Below are 18,718 nucleotides of genomic sequence, written 5' to 3'. Positions count from 1 at the left end.
TTTTCATTTAGATAAATATCAAATGCATTTAGTTATTGTTATTTTTTAAAGCAGTTATGTCAAAAATATTAAATCTAAAACATTGTTTCATAATTTTTAAGTCACTATATAATAAAATTGATAATCATAATTAAACGCATATTTATAGCATCAGGTACGTATAACTGTCAGACTATTTGAGGTGCAATGAGTAAGCTGAATTTTTGATTTTATAACACCCCTCAAGACTTGAGTTTGGCAGAAAATAAGCAAACACGCACCCACACACACATACACGTGCGCGCACAGATATATAAATATTATATAGGTAATAGTTATAGACGTATAGTGTATAGTAAAATACTCACACGCTATAGATGCATAATTGTAGTCATGATGATTATGAATATTATGATATATACATAAAATACACGTCCCTCCGACTGCGCACGTATGGCCCTTGACGTAGTCAAATCCCCTGTGCGATAAAGACCCGCGCGCTAATAATTAACGCGATTGGGTCAGAGCTCCCGAGGGATGTTTAGCACAATGTATATATAGTTTCACGCCATTCACCAGGACTACAATATGTATAATATAATATGTATACCGAGCAAACCGTCACGCGGCGGTCGCCGTTCGTGTCCATGTTTTTTTAGTTTTTTTTTTATATTTATTATCAATTTTCACATCTCTCTCTCACAGTCTCACTCTATCTCTTTCTATCGCTTCTCACTTCCCACCACGCTACCATTTATCCAGGTTTCGGGTGCTCTATTTTTATTTTCACCCCGACTTGCTTCTAACCCTTGTAATAATACAGTATTAATAATATAATATTACGCGGCGGATCAATTATATGTTTTTTTTTTTTGCTAAAAAAATCGCTCGAACAAAATAATGCAACAATATATATATATATATATTTACACGCGTAGGTAGGTACGTATATTTATTTTGTGTTGTTATTTCATTGGAATTCGGACCAAGCTGTTTAAGAAAACATTACATAAAAAAACCACAGCAACAATTTTCACACCACTATATTGCGGTACAAAAAGTTAGGAGATTTTTCGCGTCGCGTATATAATACTATATATGCGTAAACACTGTAAATTACCTATGTATATATATATTATACTACATTGTTCGTACTATGTTTACACAATATACAAAGTCAATTGTTTACCAACTGATGGTGTAGAGTATAATATTATTAAATGCCTGTTGTATGGGCATGTGAAATATTTTTTTTTGTCACTACCTACTGTTATTGTGTTTTGTAATCTAAAATTCTACGTTCGGGAAACTGACAAAACGTGTAAAATCAACACATTTTCAACGTAGGGTCGACTATAATCCACTTGAAGCGATTCTGTTATTTCGTTTAACACGATGACTATATTATATATATAAAAGCAGTAGGTACTTGACGTTATTATTGTAATATAATATTATAATCAACCTAACAGTTTTGTTTACCGCATCTTCCGCAGACTTTGAATCGATCGATAGTACTGGTGTACCATAATAATATTACAGCTGTACACGATTTTCTCGTTATTTTTATAACGTGCGTACGTTGTTTTATTAATTAACACCAAAGTTCTAAGGTGACAGAACAACACGGGCGAGAGGTGTGGCAGAATGAAATAGTGGTGCAGATACAGTATTAGCAAATGAGAGAATGGAGACGTAAAGTTGATAAACTGCAGTAGGAGAGATACAAAATGAAAAAAAACCTATAGGTATTGTGCGCGAAAACGCCGAAAACCAATATATTGTTTTGTTACCACAGCGGAAGAACAGGAACACGGGACGAGCACGAAGTGGTTAAAGTATGGAGAGGGATCGTTCAGTGAAGGGGAGAGTGGAGAGAGGTCGAAAACGAAGTGAGACATCGAGATTGCCGTTCGACAGATGGGACAAGTGTATTTACTGTATATATAGGAGCGTATAGCCAATTCCAGTCAAGTGTTATTATTGTGAACGTTGGCACGACGGCGAAAAAAGAGAGAGAAATCGACGACGGTACACGCACGCGCACACGGTCCACAATGTAGTTCGTATAAAACAACTGCGCTGGCGTGCGGGTGTGTGCGTGAAAGAGCGGTAGGAGGGAAGGACGATTGCTATGTGGGGTGGTTAAAAGGCGCGGCTGCTTTACGAGGATAGCAGCAATGATTATAAGACGAAAGTCGGAAGGAGAGCAGTGGCGAAACAGACTTGCGTTTGCCACTTCGTCATAGTGGTGATGGTAGCGTGACCTTGTAATAATAAATAATAACAATATAATAATAATAATAATAATACACCTACTCGTAGTTTTTCGACTCACGCGGTTGTCAATCGTCCTGCTCACATGCACCATATATACGCGACATTGAGTAATAAAAACAATAATAATACATGTTATAATATGATATTATTGTTTTTGTCGTTATATATATATGTGTAGGTTGTCATACAATAATCGCGTTATATTTTTTTATTGAACCGACATTTTACCCACACTGTTAGCATTCGCCATATGTTAGTATAAGGCCGGGTACGTCGGTTGTCGCGTCATATGGCTTTTACTCGTATCTCGATAGGCTATATACTAGAATGGTGTCATTCACTAACTATGACCTACTAGGAAATTTATAGAGTTAGGGCAACTCGGCAACTGTACGAGCTCAACTTTTGGGCACTACACGACAAATGACATAGCGGTAAATGTTAACCCATCTTTATGTATAACATGTGTATTATTAGTATTGGTTATTTCTGTTATTGGTATGCTGGTTTTATATATCTCATAACGTCACGTTATCAATATATCTGCCATAAATGTTATTATTAAACGCAGTGATCTTTACAAAATTTTTGGACCAATAATTATGATCTTATAATACTATATTATTAAACAAACATTTAAAATGTATATCTGTGTTATCAAGGCCGTACCTGTGGGGGGGTCAACCCCCCCGAAATTTTTTCGTGTTATATTATGTGGTAGTAAAATAACTATTTCAATCTCTGTTTTAATCAAAACACAATTTTTTTAGCTTAACCTCCACCCCCGGAATTAATTTCCAGTTACGGTCTTGTGTGTCATTAAACAATGTTATCATCGTGATAGGTAATTTTTTATTTTTATTACAACAGTTTGATTGTAAAAGATAATACAAAATATTCTAATGTGTTACCCGCGGAAATATGTAAATTTATCATTTAGTAATAGAATAGCAAACTGTTTGGTAGATTACAAATGCATATACTTATTAGTTTGTGTGATACACCCACGATGGAAAATATAAAATATTATGTCGTATACAATAAGGTGATGAATTGATGAAATAATCACGGTCGTGGCCGATTTATGAATAACGAATAAAAACGCGCAATATACAAAAGTACACAAAATATTAATTATCGTATTTATTCCTAAATATTCTCGCGCAATTAATTATATTAAATTAAAATTACCGTTAAAATGTTGTAACATTGTAACAATCAAACAACTAGGGAGAGAGAATGAAAATATATCTGTACATATTAAAATTTAAAATAATATAGTGTATACCTAAAACTCTTTCGTTTTTTTTTTTGTTTTTATGAATATTACCGTGAGAATCGGCTGGCTATTGCGATTCGCGGGACCCGTACTACACACGTTTGTAGGATAATATGGAAAAAACAAAATAGTAGTAAAAAATAAACGTTGGAATAAAATCTGCAGCTGCACAACGAAGTCGGGACGTCACCCCAAAATAGACACAGTCGAAAGTCGGGTACGCGCATATACATATGTACTTATATGTGCGCGCGTGTGTGCGCGCGGGTGGGTGAGTATGTGTTGAATCGCATCGTAATAGCGTATATATATATATACATGCGCGTGTATGGGTACGCTGAACGGCGTCGGTTAAAGTGAGATTGTTATCGGTAACGAGATTTTGCCGGCCGGCCGAAAAAAGAAGGTAAAAGGAACGATAAAAAAAAAGAAATGTGAGAAATACGACGGACGGAGGTACAGGACGATAAAGGGGAGGTGTGGCCGAGCGGAGTTTGGCGATGGGCACCGAAGTCGACGATGAATAAAAGGGCTCGCGGCGGCGACGGCACGCGCAATATCTATATCTATATATACGTATACGTACACGTATATACGCGTAGGACGGGAAAACCGCGCGTGGCGTCAGGTGGGCTGAGTTGGCTGCGCCGGTACGACGACGGTGGACGGTTCGACGGCGGACGACGGTGGGTGGGAGGACGAGAGGAGAAGATACGCCCCGAAAATATACGCGCACGAGCCGTCGTAATTTGATTAGCAGGTACTGACTGGCGGCGGGAGCGCGCGTGATGTGAGTGCGTACGCGCGCGCGCTCGACGTGGAGTGGAGAGAGCGAGAGGTTAAAGTTTGGCAGAAGGTTTACTAAAATCAATCTACTCGCCGCCGCTTTCGCAAAGTGTTTTCCCGCGGCGGTTATATACCGGCAGCAGTGTGCAGGCTCTCCAAAGACTCGGCGAGCGCACACTCACGCGTGTTTATGTATGGCGGCGGTTTACGGGTGCGGCGGCGGCGACGAGAGGTTTTCAAGGGACGCGATGAGGTTCAACTGTGCGTGTACGGCGCGAGGGATTATATTATATTAAAGTGGCCGCCGCCTCGTCCTCCGCCACTCGAGCAAAGCTGCTTACGAAAATATTATTTCAGTTCACTCTAAATGGATTCGGACGGACTCTACAACTGCAACCGTTACACAGCCACCGCACATAGGTACCTATAATACTATATACTAGTGGTGATGTACGCGCATACAAACGCGCAGGTTATTTCTCTACCCTCCACTTCCCAACCACCTCCCACAACACACTTCTTCGCCCGATCTCTTGACAGAACCTTTCGTTTCGGTTTATTATACGTATTATATTTACTCGGCAAAACCACGACCAACCACCACCGACCGCCGTGCATATCTACTTCCTTCCGTTTTCCGCAATATATATATATTATATTTTATAGTATATACCTACCTATCCTCAACCACTCGAAACGTTTTGTCATCTTGGGTAGCGTATATATGTATATATTATTGTTATAAGTGCAGACCGGCGTGGTGAAGTTTCAACGACTTTCCTCGGGACCTTATAATATTGTATCGTATACCTATATATTGCTGACGACGAACGAAAACATTTTCATTACAACTCAATATACGAACACAAGACAAACACGTGCGAGTGCACACCGAGTTGCTTTTCGATTAAGCTATACGGTTGTTTTTTTTTTATTTTCTTCATTATTTATATACGTCTTACATGCCACGAACACTTTTCGTTTTCATCGTACAACAGTCAGTGTGGCACCGCGATAATATCATTACTATTATTTTACCAACCCCTAACCTCTCCTTCCATACATAAAAATTGTTTTCGCGAGTTTTTTAATAAACACTGTCCGTATTTAATTTATCACATTATAGAGCATGACATATCATGCACATTCAACTTTATTATATATTTTATTTTAAAACGATAAAAAAAATAAACACAATTCGTACTAATCATATGTATTTTCTTGCATTTTTTTATAGATACTTAGGAGGTTTAAAAATATCGATAGTAATAATTTATAAATCATCTCCTAAAACGCGAATAACATATTTCCGTATTAATGCGCGGAAAAGCAGATTCATCTGCGTGTAACGGAATGCCTGGATTATCATCAAATAGTATCAGCTTTGTATAGAAATTAACAATATTACACCATTTAATAGGAAAATCATGATTGGATATAAATACGTGATCACGGTACGGCCGTCCGCAGATCCCCGCACCATAAAAGTATAATATAATCGCCGTGAATGAATTTCACAGATAATCCCGGCGAACAAACTTCCCCGCGGCAGTGGTTTAACACGAACACACGAGCACAATGTGTACGTGTACGCCGCCCGACTGCAATGTTATGGTACAACGCCGATTACAGTGATAATACTTAGCTTTACTTCTAAGCTGCTTAATACCGTATACTTATAAACGACCGTTAAACGTACGCCTATGCCGTTTAGTACCGTTCGCCGCAATATACGGCCATCACGACGAAATCATTCGGTGTCACTGCCGCTACCGGAAAGCACATATTTATTTTTTAGCCTACGCTCATCACAACATACACGTGTGATATACTGAGTTTTAGACGAAATAATTCTTATAAGAGACCTCCGATTTGTATTTTTTTCAAAAATATTAGTAAAAAATTGGTTCAAAATCTGATTCAAATTCAAGGTCTTCTATCCTAATTATTTTATGTCACCTTTAAATGTGACTCATTATATATTATGAATATAGAATCATAGTATAATATGTATATGTTGTATTTAATATCCAATGTCTGACTTATGTTAAGATTACCCATGAACTTAAGCCACCAATACTTAAAATTATCCAACTACATATGATTAATAACATTATTTGCACACAAACAATAAAATGATTTAATTTATAAAAATATGTTAATTTGTAATTGATATAAAAACAAAAAAGGTAGTATAAAGAAAATGCGTATATTTTTATTACATATAGAATTATTGCGACACCTTGAATTGAACAATATATATTTCAACAATAATTTGTATAATTTTTCAAACTAAATATAAATATTCATAAAAAATAGTCATGATTTTTCTTTCAATTAGTGGAAATTTGTAATGACTTTCAATTACGAAAAATAACTTAAGTATTATTACTAGTATATACGTATGATTTTAGAGCTATAATGTTTTTATAAAAAAGGTAATAAAAAATAAATATTTTTAAAATTTATAGACAATTGAAATTTATCTGTAGCTAGAAAAGTATTTTCTAAGACGTAGAATAACCAAATCATCAATTTTTGAATCGAATTATAATGCATTTTAAATATTTAAAATGCCATCATTACTACCTGTTTGTACGAGTCATTTTAATTTTATTTATATATTGTATTGTTATTTGATGTATAGTGCTGGGTTATGTAAATATTATCGGCTAAAGTATAAATATCATACACTTGTATTGGTAAAATGGTAACAGAAGTCTAAAAAGTTGTCATTAACTTAAAGCCGCGATTAAACTTAATATTAGTTAAGCCAAGCTACGCTACTTTATGGTAACATATACATTGTACACGTCGTAACATTTACAGTACACTTACAGACCAAGTATATAAAAGTCGGATACGATTTAAGTACCTAATAGCAAGGTCTAAAATCGATGAAGCGACAGACATTTTCAGTAAACTCTCTATTAACTCGATATAAAAAGACAAATAGAGCATTAAAATACAATTGTTCACTGAAAAGTAAGCGAAGGTTCAATTTAGGGCAATCCCACGATAAATGACCAGTACTAGATGAAATCTCATGTGGATGTGGGTATATAATATTATAATATCTGCGCATTTGTGATCGAAGAAGAACCCGATCAATTCATTTGGTTGTACTATTTAATCGTATTATTTTTACAATAATTATTATTGTGCGTAAAATATGAGCATAAAGTATAAAGTATGAAGGTACATTTATAGTAACAGGTCTAGGATAGACGAGGTAATCTTTTCAACCAGTTTTTTATTTTTTTCGACTCAAAATAAATTTGTATTCTTCTTAATTCATTTTTTAATCAACTGCATTTGTATAAGGACCCACTTTCGGGAAATTAAAAAGGAAAAAAATTCCGACCCGAACACGCGTCGGTCAAGTGCGGAGGGAGAGTTTTTTTTCGGAATTACCGGAGATTTGCCCTCTTGTTTAATTTCCTTTATTTTTTCTCGTTCCCCTTAGAGAGTATATATATGTATATACCTATACATATATATATTTTTTTTAATTCTAGCAGTTTTTTCCCTCTCGTTTTAATTGGATGTGTAAAGAGAACCCTCGTGACAGTAAAATGCGAACATTCTAATAAAAAAAAAAATAAACAAAAAAATGTATACATATTATTTTAAACATTAAATTAATAAATTACTTTTTAAGCGAGAAAATCTATGGTCATCGATATATTCATTGCCCTATTCATACCAAATCCTATAAATTATTGATACTTTATTTCTTAGGTATTTTTTTGTCAAATAATTTTTTATTATATTTTGTTTCTACTCATTATAGTACACCTACTAGTTACTACGGTTACCGACATTCAAGAAAATAAACAGTATCAAAGATTTATAAAATTACTAGTTCATGCTATACTAGGAACATATACATGAAATATGTATATCGGTAATAAATAATACAATTCTAATATTAAATTTATGATACAAGTTACAATTTACTTATAACTTATAACTAATCTATAAACAGAGCTTTTAGAAAAATAATACTATAATTTAAGTGTACATAAAAATTATTATTATTAATCACATAAAAATAAAGTTATTTACAAAAAGTAAAAAATATAGGTATACATACCTGCTTTTTTTTATAATTAATTAAAAAAAAATATTCATGCTACAAATTTTGTTTTATCTAATTCCTATAACCAATCTTATATTAACAGGACGCATAAAAGAATGATGTCAATTGATATTATTATAGTTGGTAAAATATTCAAAGAGGTCACGACCTTGTTTTATAAACCTTCATAGCTTATTTATGTTGATCGTATACGATAATATCCTCAAAAGTTATTATTTTTTTTTTATATATAGATTATTAAAATGTTTACTTACATTACTGTATAGTAACATCACATTTTTAGATCGGTAACGCCATTTAAAGGACATCATCGTATATTATAATAATACAATATTTTACCTAACAGGCTACCTACGTAATATCAGTTTACAAATGTAACATATAATAATATATTATTACGTGTAGCGATAATATATACGTAAAAACACGCTTGGATGTTTTAAAATAATATTAGTCAATAATGTAGTATAGAATATAGATAAGTATATAATTTAGGGTATTTGTTTACTTTTATACGGTGTAAACATACACTTTAACTGTTACTATAACAAAGGACATCAATTATTTATCTATTCGTCTATAAAACAGAGATAAATAATATTTTTAAAATAAAATGTACGTAACCTATACCTATTACGAAATACAAAATCAATGGTCTATGGTTTATCATTATTTTTTTACTTACAATTATTTAGAGGGTTAATAAATTTTCTTCATTGTATAAAGTTGTCATTATCATTAGTTTTGTTAAGACTTTTAGAGAGCAAAAACATCAAAAATATAGATATACTCATACGTTTCATTTGCTGTAAAAAACTAAAAAAATACGAAGAAAAAAATATCTTTAAAAAAATACGTTTACTGCAATATTCCATCGAAATTCAAAGTGATTATTATTGTTACTATTTACTGTTAAACTTCGGGCTACCCCTTAACGAGTAATTAGCAGAATAATTCACCTGGACAAGGGACGCCGGTGATGCGGAACACTTTACCCGGCGGGTACTGTAAGGTGCAGTGAGGTGCGGGTGGTTTAGTGGTACTCAGGGTTAACAATTAATAGCGTCCGGACGATCTTTTCCGCAAGACTTATGCTGCTCCGACAGCAGCCGTCTTGTTTAGCAATTAATCAGTATAAGTATCAACCCTCCGGTATGCCGTTTTATATATAATATAAAGCAGAGACGTTATTCTCTCTCAGCCACGCGTTTATCTCCATCACTCTTTCTCTACCGTCCTATAAATATATAGTCCGACAATAATAGCTAGCTGCAATACGTTGCGCCCACCATCATTACGTAATTGTTTTCAATTTACAACTCCGCCCGGTCGTCGTTTGACCGGTGACACCGCCAAGGACGCGGAGAGTGGACACAACTTTTTCATCGGTGTATACACATATATGTGCGAATAAGGAGTGGTCGGAAAGAAAAAAGAGTAAGAGAGATAAAGAGAGATAGTGAGAAGAGCGCAAGTTGAATAATGATAGAGTGAGTAAGAGGTTTTCAAATATTAAAGTGTGAGGGGGCGACAACATGTTAAAACACGAAACGAGCGACGGTGGAGAGGAAAATTGGAACGCAGCCGTCGTCTTGGCTTGTTGATCTAATTGACTCGTTTTAATGGCTGTCAAAGGAAAAGGATTACAGTGACGGGCCTTTAAAGAACCCTCCGTTATCTCGACAAATTAGTTGGCCAAAGTTATCCCATCAAAAACGAACCCTCGTGGTGATGCGTTCAATAATACTTTATACATTATATAGTTTTTGTTATCATACAGCTACTATTATACATGGCTGAACTTACCTATATATTGGTCGAAATAAATCTTAATATTATTAAAATATATATATATATATAATACACTCACCTGTGTGAATGTACGTGTGCTTCTTCATGTCGGATTTCTGATGAAATCGTTTTCCGCAAAACTGACATGGATATGGTCGAGTGTCTGAGTGGATTAGCAAGTGCGTAGATAGAGTAGATGACCTTTTGAACGTTTTGCCACACTGTTTACACTCAAACAGCTTTTCTACGTTGTGCGCCGATCGACGACAACAGAGCCACCTAAAAAAAACAGCAACTGAGTACAGTAACGATAGAATGATAATGCAATAATATTTCTAAAGTAAAAAAAAAATGATCATTTTTCACAGGTATAGACAGTTATAGACAATTATAAAAAACGAGATCAATTTATTAATCTAAACTTTTAAAAGGTTTATGTTGACAAAATTAACATTATATAGGTGAAAGTGCGATGGTATTCATGCAGTGTTTTGGGCTTGTGATTGAATGTCAAAAATTATATCCACAACACTGCAATACGGCGCACATTTCGAACAATACTACAAAATAACAAGATTTGTTGATGTGATTACTATATTGAAACAGTTATATTTATTGTTGAAAGAAAACAATTGAATTTAATCAAATAACTAACTATCTATTGGTGTATTTATTATACGTATAAATGTATAAAATATGTTATATTAACAGTAGGTATGCTTAATTTGTTTTTAAATTTCCCACTAAACTATAAAACTATAAATATTACTTATTCATTCAATCAATAAAATATCAAAATGTATAATAATACAATTATTTTATCCATTAATTAATTGTTATGCTAATCATCAAAGCTGAAATTTTCAGAAATTTTAAGCAAATAATTTTTTTTCATCTCACAAACATATTTTATTTTATAAATTTTATTTATGGTTTCTTTTAACTTAAGTTATCGAAGAATTTATAAATTAAAGACATTTATTGTGTTTTTTAACATATATTTTTTTTATAAAAGGAATTTTTATTTTAGGTAAGTTTGTTGTTTTTATTTTTAAATATTGTTAGAACCTATCACAAGGTTAAAGTAATTACTATTTATTAAACATGTCTTATTATTTATTATTATTATAAGCAGCCAAAATTAACAAACTTCAACACAAATATTTGTAACGGAAAAAATGTTTTATTGCTGCTGGTAAATGCACAACAAATTTGCAGTTTTATAAAATGTATTGTTTTGTTATATATTTATAAAATTCCATTAGCATTTTCGTAGAATAAAAACAAAAAATGGAAAATATCGTTATGGTAAGGGGGCAGATGACTTGTGGCATAAATATATGTGTATATATATATATTTAGATATATTATAGATTTTATAGTAAACATCTAGTAGAATACACTGTTATAATAATTCAACAAAATATGTTGGTAATATTACAATGAGGGTAAGAATTTGATTACTATAGAACAGGTCGGACACGACTAACCGGTGTTGGTTCAGGCTTATCTCGGCACCGAACGATTTGTTGCACAGCTCGCATGAGAACGGCCTCTTGCCGTTGTGTGACCTCCGGGAGTGCACCTCCAAGCCGTGCGATGTGGGGAACATTTTGTCACACTTGATGCACGAGTACACGTCTCCGAATACTGAGCCCCTCATTAGCATGTGATGGTGTCGCATGTGGCCACCGGGGTCCGACGGCGGCGCAGCGGCCAGCGGCTGGTTGGCGCCAGGCGCGAACTGCTGCCGCAGCTTCATCATATCCTCGGCTGACGGGTGAGGCACCACAACACCACCCGAAGTCTGCTGTTGGCCAGACGAGTGGAACGGATTGGCCGCCGGTGAATTCATGCCTGCAATATGATGGCACACGCATGCACGTCATTTTTAATATACCTCATGATGAAGGTCGAGTTACGGGTATTTGTCCTCAGTTTGGTAAAAGGGTAGCCCACACATTAGTTAATTGTTATATTATTATATGTTTAATCGATAAAAAAAAAAAATGAAAAAGTTGACAATTGATACTAAACCATTTTAATGTATCAATGAATTGGTGAAGATACAATGAGTATAACCTTAACTATACTATAATAAGGTACCTACATAGTTTGAAAACAAGTTTTGAATGTATATTTTTCCAGTCACATTGTAAGTATGCATTTTTAAATTGAATTCGATTTTAGACATTTTGCAACAATCTTTTTATATTGCAAAAAAAAAAAATATTTTATTTGTTTTTTAATTTCAGTGATTTCCATTAAAATAGATTTAAAATCACTAATCATCATTTTGTAAGATCATTTTAAAATTATACGTACATTTTTTACGGATGGAAAAACCATCATAAAATTAATTATTTTTTTTTTACTTTCCCTTATATAATAAACTATAAACTACCATGTTTTTATATTTTGAAGTGATGGGCCGAGGACTAGCTGAGTGAGATGCTTAGTTTTTGGTCTCCAAAAATTCGTAATAACTTATGGTACGGGTTAGCTGTACCAAAATTAAATCAAATAACGTAATTGCATAACATCGTGAACTAATTAACTATTATTATGGAAATGAAGGATTAGAACTTAATTATTCTACTCAAAACTAAATTATAACAATAACATATATAAATAATTTAAACGTACAATAAATTATATTATGTATTGTTATTTGTTACTAATTTGAACATAATATACAAATAAGTACATAGAATTGAAAAAAGTCTTGTACAAAGGAAACTACCTACGTATATTTATTAATTATTATTTTAATTTTATATAACCCTTATACTTGGTTTTTTAAGTTTTTTTAAATTTCATTTTTAGAATATCCAATATGATATGTAAAATTGTTTTATTGATTTATTGAATTGGAAATGTTTCTTATAGACAAAAAGTACTGCTGCAGTTAAATTATATTGTGACTATTCAATTTACGAGTGAACACATATTGGCGCCTAGGTTGTTTTAAAGAACCCTTCCCCCTATTTCCTAATTAACGACCACAATAATACGTTGGTAACCCTCATACTAATAAGTAATAACTAATCACACACATAAATTATGGATAATGATATATTTGAGGTACCTACATCGTACATGCAATATCAAACATTTGATTGAAGTAATAAGAATTTATATTTATTTATATTCTTTAAAGCAACCACACTTTGTTAATTGATACCTAATAAACCAAAAATTACTATCAATCGAAACAATGAACTAAAACTACGATTACGATTTTTTTTTTCAACCGTGAACAACTATGGTTAAATATCTAACAATTATGAACGAATAAAATGCATCTAATCTAAGTATTAATAGTAAATAGGTATACAGCTATTAAAATTATCTTGTTATAAAAAAAAATGAGACTTTCCATGTATTTATGTTAATATTGTAAATTAACAGCTATTTTTTCAGTTTATAAGAATGATTTACATTTTCATGTTTTAAGGCCAGTAAAACAACAATTTTGATAATTCAATTTTAATTTGTAAAAAAACTTTAAACTTTAAAACTTTTAAATTTCTGAAGATTAGTTATTTTATGAAAATTAAATAACAATAGTCTATATACATAATTATATATTATTCTTACTAAGTCTAATAAGTATAGTATAACAAAAAAAAAAAAATCAATTGGTTTGAAATCTGGTGTAAGTTTATATCATCGTTTTCCACCGCTGATTTTTCTCAATTATTAAGAAAATTATTGAGAATTCTCTAACTTTGACTTAACGCACAATTGGGAAGAATACTTATAGGATAATATATAATATGTAGGGCAGTTATAATTGAGTGGGTATAACTACGTCGTTGACTTACCGGTTGTGGACAGCGGATGGACAAAAGCGGCGGCGGCGGCGGCCTGCACGGCACCCAGACTCAGGTACAGTGAGCTAGTGAGCAGGTTGTGATTGTTGTCAGTGTGCGGGTCACCACTGCCACCACTGCCGGCACCACTGCCAGCGTGCTCAGGTGAGCCACTAGATGGGTTTAACATGTTGGCGGCCGAATAGAAGTGTGGGTGAAAGCTGAAACCGGAAAAGTGTTTCTGGAGCAGCGTATTGGCCGCGGACGGGTGCAGGTGCACTTCCTTCCGGGTGTCTTTGATCAGATCCGGGAACTGGACGGCCGGATACAATAACGATCTGGTGACCGAAATTGTGTCAGCGGCTGTCATGGCCGGCGGTTGTTGCTGCTGCTGGTGATGATGCTGTTGGTGGTGTTGTTGCTGATGATGGTGGTGGTGATGATTGTTGAACGGATGTCTGGTAGTGCGGGGCGCGTCCGGCTTAAGTAGCGCGCTAACGCTAAACGCCTCCGAGTTCTTGGCGGTCACGGGTGGCTTGCGGGTGGTCACCTGCAGTATAGAGACGGCAGGCTGCGGTGGTTGCACCGGTGGTGGCGGAGTAGTGCCACACTTGGTCACGTCGATGTCCGGCGATGCTAATCGGCTCTCCACGTCCAATTCGGATGACGAGGACGGCGATGGCGAACTCCTCATCGGTGACCATATCTTCCGGGCTAACTCTCTCGTACAGCGGCCGCTCTTCACTTCTCGTTCATCGTCGTCATCGTCACCGCGACGGTTATCGACATCTGGTTCATTGAGGCTCTTGGTGATGTTGTTGTTGTTGTTCGCAGCATACGACGTATCGTAAGTCGAACGGCTGTCGTTGAACTTTTCCACCAGGCGGCTGATACCGAATTTAATACAATCTGGAAATAGAACTAAATATAGATCTGTATTACATAATAACTACCTAACCAGTCAAACATAATATAAGCCCGTAAGGGATTTTTTTAGGTGACATCCAACTAATACAAAAACCAATGCCAATATAGGATTTTTAATTTCTTAGATTCCAGAGTACTAATAAATGAACAATCATTTTTATATATTCAAATAAATACGTTGATTATATACTTATATATAGGCATATTGATATAAGTTCCACAGGGTAATAAATGTAAATACATGGATGATAATATTGAAAATATAAGCAACGATAATAATTTTTTATCAAATATATATACAACAAACTGTGATTGCGGCCATCATAACAGCAAAAACATGTGAGAATTAATGACCAAATACAAAAAAAATACAATGGAAGCTTGGATGAATTTCTAGTGTGCCCTTACTTGTCGTAAAGTGGCTAACAAATGTCGATCTTAAATTATAAATATTACCATGTTCTCATGTAATCTATACCTATATCTAAATTTTACTTATTTGTAATTATGCTATTGTGTTATTGTATTATTTTTATGAATTATATTTTTTTATTTCTGTTTTATTAGGTATTTATAATTCATCTATTATTTGTTATTATTTTAATTTGTTTTTACATTTCTATTAATCTTTATACACGCCATATAAATAAAAAAATAAATAAATAAACCATAAGAAAAGTTTATTTTAATACATATGGTTAGGAATTTAATGGGTTAATATTAAAAAAAATATATTGATTGAAACACACCGTGGAACTGAATAGAATATTATAAAATGTGTCTTACGTTAATTGTTTTATCCTAACCAATAAATTATTTCTAATTAATATTTTTGCATGATTTTGTACAATTGATGCCTTGTTATAAAACCATTATTATGATTCATATTATAATATATGAACATATTTGTTTTCACGTTTCTAAAATCTGAAATAGTTAAATCAGGTAAACCAATAGGTACACATTCAAATAATTAGATGAGTAATAAAGCTTAATCAGGAGGTGGGCAGGGGCACCTAGCTGGTGCATCATGTATAGAAGGTGAACGGCTGTAAGATATCAAATACTGAAATACACAGTTGAAACACGTTCTGTATTATTATTATTATACACGCACAACATAGTAATATAAAAACAATATACGAATAGATGGACGAGGCAATTGTTAACGTTGTTTAGGTTGCCGTAGAACGTAGTATTACCATCTCGCGATGCCCCTCGTGCCAATATTTACTTGATGTGTGGTCTGGGCGGCGGTCTCCAAGTTCTCGATACGTAGCGAATAAACTACACGAAAAGGGTTGGGAATAAAAAATAAAAAAATAAAAATTATACCCGCACCGAATTATAGACAATCGTACAAGCACACACTCACGCACACACATAAATTATCATAACGTCCCAGTGAATATATACCTGGAGTGGGCACGTCGTTTATAATATATATTATATGAATATAAATATTGCGTTATATATATAGACTGTCGCAGTGTCGCATGACGTTCCACGTGTTTTAGATATATGTATAGTGCGCTAAGTAAACACATCGCGTCTACACACGCCAGGGCCACGACTGTCGGTTGCCGTGCGCGCCCGGATAAACAAACCGTCAATTTTTATCAGTAATAATAATAAAATATATACACACTCATACACACGCGCGCGCGGTTTTATTATTTACGACGCGTGCAATAAACCATATATAATATTATAGATGACTGTCGTGTATTATTTGTCTCCGTCGCACCCCCCTTCACGACCAACTAATACCACCACCCGTCATCCATCCAATCAGTATTTAAATTATAATGAATTCGATATGACAACGCCTGCAATATACCTGTCCGATATAACCAATTCCAGCTACGACTTTTTTTTTTTTGATTACTTTTTACCAACCACCCAGAAACATATAATGAATAATTTTTTTTTTGTATTTTTATCGTTATCTATGGGTATGTTATTATTACATTATGCCGGGTTCCGGCAGCGGCGTATCACAGCGATTTACTAATACCATTCAATATAGGAGCCACTATACCTATATCATAATTTGTATCATAATGTACCTATATCATATGTTTCACCAAATTTACCTTTGTCGGATCTACCGTATCCGAGCATTATTTGGCTTTATATTTTCTCCAATTACGCTAATCAACGAAAAGTTACAGTTCACTGCGTTTCAAAATACTATAAAATTATTAAAGTTTATAACTCTTCTCTACTAGATATAATAACATTTTTGTATTATTATAACATAATCGAAATCGCTGTATAATAGACATTACACATTTTCACATGCTTTAATATTGTAAATGATACCTTAAAACCAGACCAATTTTACTAATATTTTATTTAAACAAAACGGATGTTCTTTTTATATATTTGTTTACTCATGTATAGTTGTACAGTTGGATTTACTTGGAATAGTGTAACATTTATTTCATACAAATTATTTGCACCATTAAAGATAAATTGTAAAAATACATTCAAGGGTGATATCATAATATATAGTAGGAATTTCGTCACACCGTCATGCTTTTTTATAGCATAATAAATAGTAATTGATACTGAAAAAAAGTTGTTGCTTTAAAGTTGACAACTGTTACAAAATAATAATATAATTACAAATAATAATGTTGAATGAGTATTGATTTAAATTTCACTGAATATGTTATGCTTATACAATTTTACAATATTGAGTTATGCATGACTTAGTGTTTTAAATCAGCATTATATTACTATACTTTTAATTATAGATAATATATTACTTAAGTTAAATACAATTTTTTTTAAGCTTCATATTGGTATAATTTATACGAAACTAAATACCATTTTTAAAATAATCTACTACTTTCCCACTCGCCCTAAATACAACGTAGTAAATATCGGCACATTTATAGATATCGTATACCACGTCACGGCATTTTCAAACAGCTAAAAATCAACATGATTTTTTTACTGAAATCACATGACTATCCGACGGTATAATGAATCATTGAACTCAGTCGCAATCGTGTATAATATATTATACACAACATAGGTAAGTATTATATTATTGTATAATATAGCTATTTGAAAAACAAATCCATGATATGATTATTTGTACGGAAATCACTAAATTTACAAACATATAGCATCATTCCCAGATAGTATACGTTGTTAAAAGAATAGTGCAATATTTGGTATGGTTAAGCCAAATAGCGGTTTTTGAGTCATGGCGACGACTTCCTATATGTACAGCGCGTTACTGATTAGGTATGATTCAATAATACGCGAAGAGTGCTGCCTATCTTAAATGTATGCTATCTATAAAGTATATACACCTTCACCTGCAATATAAACGTTTCTCAGAAAAATATACGTCAAACTCTTTTGTCGGCGGCAAATATTTCGAACATAATATACATATTAGATAGGTACACCATCAGCTTCGATGGTTTTGCTTGAACATGTATACATTTAAAACCATTCTAAATCACTTCAGAGCATTTTAGATTGGAATCCCGAAAGACAATACCGCATCGTATACCTACAAACGTACGTGAATGATTTTTTAACATTTGCTTTTGGATCCGTCTAAGATTTAAAAATATCCAACACAATATAACCACGTGTTTGCTTAATTATCTATATACTATTCATATATATATATATATATACAATTTAATTGATTCCGATCGTATTTTACATTTTTAACTCGTCAGTTCGTTTGTTAACTAACGTTACACGCATTATTCGTATCTCATAATAATA

General features: G+C 33.3%; 1 protein-coding gene across 1 annotated transcript in view; it reads right to left on the bottom strand.

Annotated features, from left to right (window-relative positions):
• The window catches only part of LOC132928056 (protein glass), a 64,147-nt gene that overhangs the window by 21,017 nt on the left and 24,412 nt on the right, over positions 1-18,718 (bottom strand). The window contains exons 2-4 of the mRNA XM_060992619.1: positions 14,045-14,941; positions 11,708-12,074; positions 10,297-10,496 (exon numbers count right to left, since the gene is read on the bottom strand). Of these exons, the coding sequence (XP_060848602.1) occupies positions 10,297-10,496; positions 11,708-12,074; positions 14,045-14,941 (1,464 nt within the window). The remainder of the gene's footprint in view (positions 1-10,296; positions 10,497-11,707; positions 12,075-14,044; positions 14,942-18,718) is intronic.

This window comes from Rhopalosiphum padi, chromosome 3 (genome assembly GCF_020882245.1).
Source record: "Rhopalosiphum padi isolate XX-2018 chromosome 3, ASM2088224v1, whole genome shotgun sequence".
Lineage (NCBI taxonomy): Eukaryota > Metazoa > Arthropoda > Insecta > Hemiptera > Aphididae > Rhopalosiphum > Rhopalosiphum padi.
Note: the sequence above shows the minus strand (reverse complement) of the source record. Positions and strands in the feature narration are given on the sequence as shown.